General features: G+C 36.7%; 2 protein-coding genes across 2 annotated transcripts in view; both read left to right on the top strand.

The window, feature by feature from the left end:
- LOC142358496 (uncharacterized) overlaps nt 1-2,759 on the top strand; it is a gene marked incomplete at its 3' end in the record, with an annotated part of 3,599 nt that extends 840 nt beyond the window's left edge. Inside the window, exons 2-3 of the mRNA XM_075409891.1 lie at nt 2,099-2,178; nt 2,615-2,759. Of these exons, the coding sequence (XP_075266006.1) occupies nt 2,099-2,178; nt 2,615-2,759 (225 nt within the window). The remainder of the gene's footprint in view (nt 1-2,098; nt 2,179-2,614) is intronic.
- Nucleotide 2,760: 1 nt separating this feature from the next.
- Nucleotides 2,761-10,237, top strand: LOC142358494 (uncharacterized; the record flags this gene model as incomplete). The annotated part of the gene is made up of 3 exons (XM_075409890.1): nt 2,761-2,778; nt 9,536-9,615; nt 10,074-10,237. Coding segments are annotated over 3 exons (262 nt in total), but the record flags the coding sequence as incomplete, so codon positions are not given.
- Between the last annotated feature and the right edge of the window lie 2,263 nt (nt 10,238-12,500).

Here is a 12,500-nt window from a genome sequence, read left to right as displayed (position 1 = left end):
AGCATCAATTTGCAGTTCTCTGAGTCTATTTTTAATTCAGATTTGAGGTTCCATCTATTGAAGAAATTGAAAAGAGGAACAAGGAAAACTTTTGAATGAACAGTTGACACGAAAAAAATGTAGATTAGGTCCGGAAAGAAGATTTCTGAGTAGTTGAGGTAAAATTTGTTTTAGTAAGAGAGATTTAGAAGCCCTGTACCTCTTTTTGGCCTATTATGTACCAAAAAAAATTGTTTAAAAAAGTTCTGTTCTGTAAAATAAGAGCTTCGTTTAGCTAATGCAGCACTAAAATCAAAGCTCGAATTTTATGGAAGAAGAAGTGGTAGATCCGATTCCTTAAAAAATGAAATAAAAGATAATTGGAAAAAAATCTTTTTTATATCTTTTTTATATTTCAGTACTCTCTGCAATACTCAATTTTTTTGTGGTTTCAATTCCTTTTCAATATCGTCATCGGCATTTTCGTGATGAAACGGTTGTTTATGATATCTTCCTCTCTATTTGCAAAATTACAAATTTCAAATAACTCTTTAAGGAAGCTTTCAATCTATTCCATAGTTTCGCTTTTCTTTTGTTTTCGATAACGGTCGACGATGAGGTCAAAACTTAAATTGCGTGGTCGAATAAAGGTGAAAACAAACTTGCCTCAGAGTCCTTACGTTGTTAAATGGCGTGCAAATTTTTGTGTATGAGTTTGTCGTCCCGCTGTGCCTATACTAAGAGATTGTAATGGGTCGCCACATATTGACCAATGACAATCTCTACAGACAATCGCAGTTTCGGTCATCTTTTGTTTTCGGTTAAAATGTTTGACACATAATTGTACATTAATGTACACCTATTCCTCTTTGTTTTATCTGTTAATTCTCCCTTTTCACTCAACAAACATCTTTAATGCAGACAACTCTATTCCAAAGATGAACATTTTTTTATCGAGCAAATTCTTTCTCTTAGATTAAAGTAAAATTAGCCTTGTTTTACACGTCCAATAAAAAAACTTGTGCATGATATATTCCTTTTGTACTGTTTGGAGCAATTGCATGTTCAAAACATAATTTTCTGCTGTTTATGAAAGTAAATTTTTAATCATAAAAGAAGACTCTTTTTCACTGGATATACCAAAATATTTTTTTGCTCAGACTGGTTTGTTCTTTTCTCCTGAACACAATTCTTGTTTTGAGCGGAAAACAATATTTTTTCCTGGAGCAGTATCAAGTGCAAGTAACGAATGAAATTAAAATTTTGATGTTTTGAAACAAAATTAAAATCGATTGTTTTAAAAACATTGACATCAGAAACTTTCATCGAGTTCGTTTATAATTTTTTTTACATTTTTACACTGTTCCTCTCTCTCTCTTTCTCTGTCTGTAGGCATGTTTGTATGTGTCGTGGTCGATAACACGGGTCAAAGAATTCAATAAATTGAATTTTAAATTAAATTTTGAACTGAAAATATACAAAAATTAGCTTGTATTTATAGTGGTTATCTATGCGAAAATATACAGAGAAAATTTAGATTAGCTAAAAATATTTTACATGATTGGCATGTGAATAGATCTTAACTCCGAATCCCGGAGGTGATTTTCTATTTTCATCAACATTTCATGAGAATCATATATGGCTTGGGTACAATCGAGTTCATTAGTTGGAGGTCGGTGGATGTTAGAATCAGGATTCTGTTGGTGGGAGAATTTACTTCTGACATATGATTGATAGGTCAATAAGATAATGATAGCGCCAAAACAAAATTAGAATTGAGTATAGTTTTGTAGCCATTATTTATCGGCACAGCAATAAAGTTCGTCAGGTAAGTTCTTCTTTCGTTCTTTGAAACTTTAATAAAACTTCTAAGTTTCTTGATGTTTCATTGAAACCATCACAGTATGCATATGTATGAGTGTTAGAGCGAGAAAAGGACAAAAATGCTTTAATTAGCTCTAAAATTTGCCGTTTTACTTTTCATAGAATTTGTTAGTTTTGAAGACAATGGACTGAAAAATTCAAGTAGACTTATAGTGATTTTGTTCCCAATTTCGAGTTAAGAAAAAACGGAAATAAAGAATAAAAAATGAGGCCAAATTGACTATTTTGACCATAGTATGGGCTGACAGTGTTGTATTGTGGTCTACTCTCTTCTCTCCTGTTCGTCTTCAACATCATCATATTATACAAACTCAAGTTAGTACCAAATTATAACTACTCATAAGTATTCGAACTTTTGCACATTTGAATTTATTTACTAGCTGCAATTAATATTCTGTAAAAAGATGTCCACCCCTATTTGTTAAACAAATGAATTTAAATAAGCCGAACAGCGAAGAAAGACTAATGCTAAACGCAGAAAAACTTTGGGTTCTTTCGCATTATATACCAACCCCCCCCCCACGCACGCACGCACACACACACACACACACACACACACACACTTACACACACACACACACATGCACACACACACACACACACAAACACACACACACACACACGAAAGTTACAGCCCACATTGACATTATGGTAAATTTATTGTGATTGGGGTGGGGGGTATGCGGCTGTGCGTTATTGAAGGGTGCAAAAGGAAACAGATTCCAAAATAAGGTTTTTTCTCTGGATTTAGAACGAGTGCGAGCACTTTCAACAAGTCGTCTCGTCAATCGGCTATCACTCGGGTGTTGATTCTGGTCTCGTGGGCTTTTCTCTTCTTCACTGCATGTTCTGCCATCCCAATCTACATCGCCCTATTCTTTATAAACCCAAAGCTGGACACCAACGACACGCTTGGTTTGCATATTTTGCATCTACTCTTGTTTCAACCCCACCATTGAGCCATTATCACAACCGCAGTTGAATTGCATTATTATCCCAGATTGATCAGACTAGTTGTGCCATAGTGTAAATGACCTCTGACTCAACTGTTATTAGCTTGAAATATATTCAGCGCTCGTATTGTGCTTAAATCTACGTCACATCAGAATGAAGTGCGCCACCTCTGATCAGGCTATCCCAGACCAAAGTTACCTCAGGTCAGACACACTCAAGACCATTTGCAGACTAGAGTGCGACCCTGATCCAAACCAATGTCTAAAGTGGGAATTCTGTTATCAGATTAACATTTTAGTCAATACATTCAATTTTACATAAGATTTTTGCAATCATGTGTTTCTTCATCCATATCCGATTAAGTTTTACTAATTAAATATTGATTTCAATCAGACACACATCATTATACCATTTTAAAATGTACATTTTTTGTTCTTTTGGGTTTCTATTGCAGAAGTTGTCCGTTTAAACCTAAAAAATTAGCTTAACATGACGTTCTAAAAATCTCTCTGAGCATACTCTCTCGTGTGTTCCAAATCTGTCTTTTTAATGTGCTCTCGAGTTGATCTCTGATCAGACCAAAACAATCTCTAATTAGAAAAGTTCCAGAACATTTTTCAGGTTTTTTTGTGCTCCAAGACATCTCCATAGTTCACGTTGGTCTAGACATAACGACCAATCAATGGGCGGCATTTAATTTCTTGCTGACTTTTTGTTAGGATGGTTTTGCTACAATTTAGATGTATACATTTCAATAAAAATGTAATACCGACTAATTGTCATAGCACAACTTAATGTAGAATTTTATCATTTGAATTTCGTGTGATGAATTGTTTCTTTAATTGCAACTGATCTCTGTTTGAAACAAGATCTCTCTGAAAACAAAAAATTTGAAGATAAAAAACAATTTGAGGTAGCCAAAGTTGCATCTAATCAAACTATGGGGCTTTCCAGAGGAATTTCTAAGGCAAAAATGTGGCGCACAAAAACCACTCTTTTGAAACTGTAAAATTTAAATGATAAAAAACTTTATTGTTTCACAGTTTAGATTAACTTATTCGGTGATGTATAGTTCTTATATCAGACAAAATTAAATAAAAATCTGATCATTAATGTCGCCTTTGTTTTTATTTTTTATTCTGGTTCCGTAAAGAGTTTCAAGTTCTCACCAGAAGTGTGGACTAAACAAAAACAGTGAGGCAAGAAAGTATTATGGTTTTTGATTTGAAAAAACTTGTGCATGATATATTCCTTTTGTACTGTTTGGAGCAATTGCATGTTCAAAACATAATTTTCTGCTGTTTATGAAAGTAAATTTTTAATCATAAAAGAAGACTCTTTTTCACTGGATATACCAAAATATTTTTTTGCTCAGACTGGTTTGTTCTTTTCTCCTGAACACAATTCTTGTTTTGAGCGGAAAACAATATTTTTTCCTGGAGCAGTATCAAGTGCAAGTAACGAATGAAATTAAAATTTTGATGTTTTGAAACAAAATTAAAATCGATTGTTTTAAAAACATTGACATCAGAAACTTTCATCGAGTTCGTTTATAATTTTTTTTACATTTTTACACTGTTCCTCTCTCTCTCTTTCTCTGTCTGTAGGCATGTTTGTATGTGTCGTGGTCGATAACACGGGTCAAAGAATTCAATAAATTGAATTTTAAATTAAATTTTGAACTGAAAATATACAAAAATTAGCTTGTATTTATAGTGGTTATCTATGCGAAAATATACAGAGAAAATTTAGATTAGCTAAAAATATTTTACATGATTGGCATGTGAATAGATCTTAACTCCGAATCCCGGAGGTGATTTTCTATTTTCATCAACATTTCATGAGAATCATATATGGCTTGGGTACAATCGAGTTCATTAGTTGGAGGTCGGTGGATGTTAGAATCAGGTTTCTGTTGGTGGGAGAATTTACTTCTGACATATGATTGATAGGTCAATAAGATAATGATAGCGCCAAAACAAAATTAGAATTGAGTTTAGTTTTGTAGCCATTACTTATCGACACAGCAATAAAGTTCGTCAGGTAAGTTCTTCTTTCGTTCTTTGAAACTTTTTTAAAACTTCTAAGTTTCTTGATGTTTCATTGAAACCATCACATCCTCCCTCCTTTTTTAAGCAAGTTTGTGGGTATAGGTTCTCCAAATCTGTCAGGTTGTTTTCTGTTCCTGGTTGATGTTCGTGAAGGCTCTGAGGTTTCGGGTTGTTGGTGCTCTGCAGATGATGTGGCTGCAGAAGCTTCATCTTGATGTGAAGGTCCCACATCTGTGTTCTGAGGTTGTGGTTTTGATTGAGATATGGTCTCCTCCACTGCTGGTTCAGGTTTCACATTGTCCTCGTCTAGTCTCGCAATTTGGTTGTCGCTCACTAGAATAGTCCTTGCTGAGTTTTCGGGCTGTATGAAAGATGTGTTCAGGCCCTTCCTGATGATGAAGGTAGCAGGAACTGTTTTTGTCTTTTCGTTGGCCTTGAATAGAACGGGGTTCGCACAAGACGAAATCTGCTATTGCTGGTAGTCTCACTCTGCGTCACAACAGGAGTTCAACTGGAGTTTTGCTCCTCGTCTTTGAAGTGTTGCGATGTGTCATCAGTGCCCTTTGCAGGAATACTCCAAATGACACATTAAGGTTTGGACTCCACGCTTGAAGTGCCCGCTTCACTGTCTGAACTGCTCTTTCAGCTAGTCCATTAGCTCTTGGATGATAAACGGGTGATTCCATTTTCTTAATTCACAGTGATTCACACCACTGTTTAAGATCACCACTTACAGATTCGGGACCATTATCAGATACTAAAGTTTTCGGTATTCCGAATCTTGCAAAGATTTGACTAAGATGTATTTTAAATGTTTCTGATGTTCTGTTTCCCGCGGGGAAGGCTTCTATCCAACCAGAACCCGCGTCAACAATTACTAATATATTGCCTTGGTCCTTAACATAAACCCAGTCCATGTGGAGCCGTTCCCAAACGTCAGCTTCTGGCCACGTAGAGACTGTTTTTCCCAGGCTAGGCCTGTTTAATTGACAATTCTTGCATTTACTAACAAAGTGTTGAACGTCTTGGGTAATGCCAGGCCACCATGCTATCATTCTGACTGATGCCTCAGTTGCATTCTTTCCGGGATGTGTCTCATGCGCTTTTGCCAAAACCAAGTGTCGTAGTTTGGGTGGAATGAAAGGAACAACACCTCTGAAGACGATTCCATTATGTAGAGTAAGTGCATCTTTCTGTTGCTCGAATCCTTTTTCCGCTTCTGAACATTGTTTCCAATTGCCGCTTTTGATTCGTTTCATTATGTCCTGGAAGAGTCTGTTTGTTCCAAGTTCAGTTTTGTTTTCTGCTTGGGTCACCAAATCACACTGAGCGAAGTAGATGTTATTAATTGCGAAGCGCACTCAATCGTTGTCGGATTCGTCTTCGTCAACATCCATTCTGCTCAAAGCATCTGCATGGGGTATCTGCTCCCCTGGTGTGTACTTCAACTCATAGTCGAAGCCCATTAGAGCTATTGCCCATCTTGTGATTCTCGCTGATGCTGTCTTCGGGATCTCCTCGTCTGGTGCAAAGAGATATTTGAGTGGTTTGTGGTCAGTCTGTAGGGTAAATCGTCTTCCAAGAAAGAATTGCTTCAATCTTGTGACCACAAAGACAATTGCCAGTGCTTGCCGCTCTATGTTCGAGTAGTTTTGCTCCGCTGGAGTCAATTTTGTCGATACAAATATGACTGGATGTCCTTCTTGCGAAAGAACCCCGCCAATGGCTTTTTCAGAGGCGTCAGTAGTAATTATTGCTTCTTTTTGTAGACTATACGGCTGTACTAGTGGGTTAGCACATAATTCATTTTTTATTTCTTCAAAGTCTTTTTGTTTCATTTTGCCCCATGAGAAATCGCTATTTCTCATGTTATTTAAAGGTAGCATTTTTGTTGCAAAATCAGGCTTCATTCTTCCGTAAAAATTAGCTAGCCCAACAAACGATTCGAGTTGTTTATTGTTAGTTGGTGCTTTTGCATTTTTTATTTTTTCAACATGTTTGGGATCTGGTGCTATTCCCTCCTTTGAAATGGAGTATCCCAAAAAACTAATGCTATCGACTGGTTTTGAGTTAGATTTCTTCTCATTAATAGTAAAGTTTTTCTCACGTAGTCGACTCTTGACTGCAAGAGTTCTCTTGTCGAACTGCTCCTTGGTAGTTCCATACACCAATACATCGTCTTGAAAGATCGCAACACCTTTAATTCCTTTGAGTGTTGATTCGATGCAATTCTGGAAGATTGAAGAAGAGTTTTTTATTCCCTGAGGTAGTCGGCACATCTTGAACAGTCCCTGAGATGTGTTGATTGTGCATATATCTTTTGCTTCTTCTTCAAGTTCAATTTGATAGTAGGCATCTGAGAGGTCAATTTTGCCAAAGTATGAGGCCCCACATAGGTTATGGAAGATCGTCTCCATGTCTGGTATTGGGTAGTCCTCATCCATGACCTTGCCATTGATGTGCACTTTCAAGTCCACGCAAAGTCTCAGTTCTCCACTCTTCTTTCTCTGCCACACCACTGGAGATGCATTAGTGACTCCTCCTGGCTGTACCGGATCAAGGATGCCCTGTCTGACCATTTGTTCCAGCTTCTCTGTGACCTTGTCTTGAAGAGGTAGAGGTATTTTTCTGGCTTTACAGAACATTGGCTGTGTTCCTGGTATCAACTTCACATGATCTTTGTAACCCTTCACAGCAGGTAGGTGCTCGGCTGTGATGTTGTTCACGCCGTGCCTGGGTAGAAGGTCTCTACCAAGTAGTCCAAATTCTTTATCAGACTGCATAACTGCAAGTTGTTTTTGAGTGAGCCTGCTTCCGTTCCACTCAACGTCACAAGTAAGTGATCCCAGAAGCGTTAATTGATGACCATCATAAGCTTCGAGATGTCGTATCTTACCATCCAACTGAGGTTTACCAAGCTCAGTCCATATTTTTGATGGTATCACTGTGCTATCTGCACCTGTGTCTACTTGCATTTTTACTTTGCAGTTATTTATTGAGATATATTCCCATGTCACAGACATGCCAAAGATTTGTTCTTTAGTATAAAACATTCCCATCTCCGATGCTGGAGATGCTTGCTTTGAAGAAACATTTTCTTCTTCGCAAAAGTTATTCTGTTTATTGTACTTACCTGAATTTGGTTGGGGTTTGCTTCTACACATTTTTGAGAAGTGTCCCACCTTTTCAAAGGTGTTACATTTCTTACTTAGCGCTGGACAAGGTCTACTAGAGTTTGGCTTAACTCCACAACTAGTGCACATGTTGTTGCTTTTATTAGCCGTAATTTTTTCATTTGGTTTTCGAAAAGTCTTTTTGAAGTTGAACCCAACTTCTTCTTTCACCGTAAAGGGCTTATTACCTGATGAAGAACTTGCAAAAGCCATTGCTTGACTTCTGATCTGTAAACTCTCGGTCATTTCAGTAACCGACATTGCTGGTTTTGCTTTAATACCGTCTAGTAGTCTAAGTTATGCTTCAGGGTCCCTCAAACCTGAGATAAACTTTATTTTTACTAACTCCTCTTCGGGATTGGCTGCTGTTTTCAATTTTTCGAAGTCACAATAGCGTGCTTCCTCTCTAGGACGTGCTAGGAAGTTGTCGTCTGACTCCCCTACACCTTGGATTGCGGACAGAAATTTAGCTTTTTCTGCCGTTACTACTCTCTCTTTAGGAGAAATATAATTTTGAATCGCCAATCTGATGTCTTTATACGGAGTGTCTATCAAATTCCTAGGACTCATTAAGCTCCTAAGTTTAATAATTGCATCTTGCCCGCACATACTAAGAAAGAGATTGGTTACCTGTAGGTCTTGTACAGTACCATCGGTGTTGACCTTGTCCTCTTTCTTCTCTGCGCGACATTTCGCCACAAAAGACATAATCCACGCAGTAGCTAATTCTGCATTCTGTAGATCCAAAATTTGTCTGTCTGTAGCTGGTCTGGACACCATTGTCGTGGTCGATAACACGGGTCAAAGAATTCAATAAATTGAATTTTAAATTAAATTTTGAACTGAAAATATACAAAAATTAGCTTGTATTTATAGTGGTTATCTATGCGAAAATATACAGAGAAAATTTAGATTAGCTAAAAATATTTTACATGATTGGCATGTGAATAGATCTTAACTCCGAATCCCGGAGGTGATTTTTTATTTTCATCAACATTTCATGAGAATCATATATGGCTTGGGTACAATCGAGTTCATTAGTTGGAGGTCGGTGGATGTTAGAATCAGGTTTCTGTTGGTGGGAGAATTTACTTCTGACATATGATTGATAGGTCAATAAGATAATGATAGCGCCAAAACAAAATTAGAATTGAGTTTAGTTTTGTAGCCATTACTTTTCGACACAGCAATAAAGTTCGTCAGGTAAGTTCTTCTTTCGTTCTTTGAAACTTTAATAAAACTTCTAAGTTTCTTGATGTTTCATTGAAACCATCACAGTATGCATATGTATGAGTGTTAGAGCGAGAAAAGGACAAAAATGCTTTAATTAGCCCTAAAATTTGCCGTTTTACTTTTCATAGAATTTGTTAGTATTGAAGACAATGGACTGAAAAATTCAAGTAGACTTATAGTGATTTTGTTCCCAATTTCGAGTTAAGAAAAAACGGAAATAAAGAATAAAAAATGAGGCCAAATTGACTATTTTGACTATAGTATGCGCTGACAGTGTTGTATTGTGGTCTACCCTCTTCTCTCCTGTTCGTCTTCAACATCATCATATTATACAAACTCAAGTTAGTACCAAGTTATAACTACTCATAAGTATTCGAACTTTTGCACATTTGAATTTATTTACTAGCTGCAATTAATATTCTGTAAAAAGATGTCCACCCCTATTTGTTAAACAAATGAATTTAAATAAGCCGAACAGCGAAGAAAGACTAATGCTAAACGCAGAAAAACTTTGGGTTCTTTCGCATTATATACCAACCCCCCCCCCCCCCCCACGCACGCACGCACACACACACACACACACACACACACACACACACACACACTTACACACACACACACACACACACATGCACACACACACACACACACACAAACACACACACACACACGAAAGTTACAGCCCACATTGACATTATGGTAAATTTATTGTGATTGGGGTGGGGGGTATGCGGCTGTGCGTTATTGAAGGGTGCAAAAGGAAACAGATTCCAAAATAAGGTTTTTTCTCTGGATTTAGAACGAGTGCGAGCACTTTCAACAAGTCGTCTCGTCAATCGGCTATCACTCGGGTGTTGATTCTGGTCTCGTGGGCTTTTCTCTTCTTCACTGCATGTTCTGCCATCCCAATCTACATCGCCCTATTCTTTATAAACCCAAAACTGGACACCAACGACACGCTTGGTTTGCATATTTTGCATCTACTCTTGTTTCAACCCCACCATTGAGCCATTATCACGACCGCAGTTGAATTGCATTATTATCCCAGATTGATCAGACTAGCTGTGCCATAGTGTAAATGACCTCTGACTCAACTGTTATTAGCTTGAAATATATTCAGCGCTCGTATTGTGCTTAAATCTACGTCACATCAGAATGAAGTGCGCCACCTCTGATCAGGCTATCCCAGACCAAAGTTACCTCAGGTCAGACACACTCAAGACCATTTCCAGACTAGAGTGCGACCCTGATCCAAACCAATGTCTAAAGTGGGAATTCTGTTATCAGATTAACATTTTAGTCAATACATTCAATTTTACATAAGATTTTTGCAATCATGTGTTTCTTCATCCATATCCGATTAAGTTTTACTAATTAAATATTGATTTCAATCAGACACACATCATTATACCATTTTAAAATGTACATTTTTTGTTCTTTTGGGTTTCTATTGCAGAAGTTGTCCGTTTAAACCTAAAAAATTAGCTTAACATGACGTTCTAAAAATCTCTCTGAGCATACTCTCTCGTGTGTTCCAAATCTGTCTTTTTAATGTGCTCTCGAGTTGATCTCTGATCAGACCAAAACAATCTCTAATTAGAGAAGTTCCAGAACATTTTTCAGGTTTTTTTTGTGATCCAAGACATCTCCAGAGTTCACGCTGGTCTAGACATAACGACCAATCAATGGGCGGCAATTAATTTCTTGCTGACTTTTTGTTAGGATGGTTTTGCTACAGTTTGGGTGTTTACATTTTAATAAAAATGTAATACCGACTAAGTGTTATAGCACAACTAAATGTAGAATTTTATCATTTGAATTTCTTGTTATGGCTTGTTTCTTTAATTGCAACTGATCTCTGTTTGAAACAAGATCTCTCTGAAAACACAAAAATTGAAGATAAAAAACAATTTGAGGTAGCCAAAGTTGCATCTGATCAAACTATGGGGCTTTCCAGAGGAATTTCTAAGGCGAAAATGTGGCGCACAAAAAACACTCTTTTGAAACTGTAAAATTTAAATGATGTAAAATTTTATTGTTTCACAATTTAGATTAACTTATTCGGTGATGTATAGTTCTTATATCAGACAAAATTAAATAAAAATCTGATCATTAATGTCGCCTTTGTTTTTATTTTTTATTCTGGTTCCGTAAAGAGTTTCAAGTTCTCACCAGAAGTGTGGACTAAACAAAAACAGTGAGGCAAGAAAGTATTATGGTTTTTGATTTGAAATGCCCTTTACGTTTTAAACGTTTTAAACTTTACTTTTTGCATCTTCTCGGCATGCCAAAAAATTTCCGTTAAACGCGAAGCAGCCTATAAAATATGACAACTGCAAATTTTTGTATATCAATTGTCAACGTTTCTCAGTGAGCTCTTCTAACAGTTTATAAGCTGTAGTAATTTGCGAGTATTACTAGATACGAAAACCTAAAAGGGTGCTCAAACATGATAGTAGTCAGAACCACTATAGCACCATAGAAAATGGCCAAAAAAGTCTCATGATATGTAAAAAAAGCTTTATAATTCTTTTTGCAGTTCTGTTTCCGAAGGTGAACGCAAAGTAAGCGGAAGTAAAAGTAAACCGACATAAAAGCAAGCCAAAAGTTGTGTAATAGTTATGTAATCTATCAGAAATAGTAAATCGTTAACCGTTACAATCAACACTGCGCATAATATTATAGTGCTTATTGTATTCCAATGCACCAAAGAAACAAAAATACGTCAATTCTTAGACATCTGGTGGATGGCCATGCCTCCCATCCGCTGTGGGAAGTAATCCGGAAACCGCAGGTCGATTATCGCGGCGAAGCCAGGGGCACATTAATATGCGGGTATCCCAACATTTTTCGGCTTACTTGACCTCATTTTCAAAATTCGGCTTGCTTGCCTATCGGCTTTAAAAGCAAAATTTAGGTAAAATAAAACTGGTCATTTTTTTTGGTTGAATACAAAATATCACTCAATTTAATACAACTATAAACACTTTAAAAACCATTTTGAGAGGTACTGTTTGGATCAACAGTTTAGTTACTTTTATTTAAAAATATAATTCTAACAATCTAACTCTATTTCACGCAAATTTTCCCGTACAGCAAAAATTTTCAATAACATATTTCAATCATTCGATCATTCTATCGAGAAGCAACCCGTCTAACTCTCCTCATTTAAAGTCATATAAAACAAAACTGAGCCAAATTTTGCGCTTAACAAAAAAAAGCAAGT

Source organism: Convolutriloba macropyga, unplaced genomic scaffold, assembly GCF_964194025.1.
Source record: "Convolutriloba macropyga unplaced genomic scaffold, txConMacr16.3 SCAFFOLD_4862, whole genome shotgun sequence".
Classification (NCBI taxonomy): domain Eukaryota; kingdom Metazoa; phylum Xenacoelomorpha; order Acoela; family Convolutidae; genus Convolutriloba; species Convolutriloba macropyga.
Note: the sequence above shows the minus strand (reverse complement) of the source record. Positions and strands in the feature narration are given on the sequence as shown.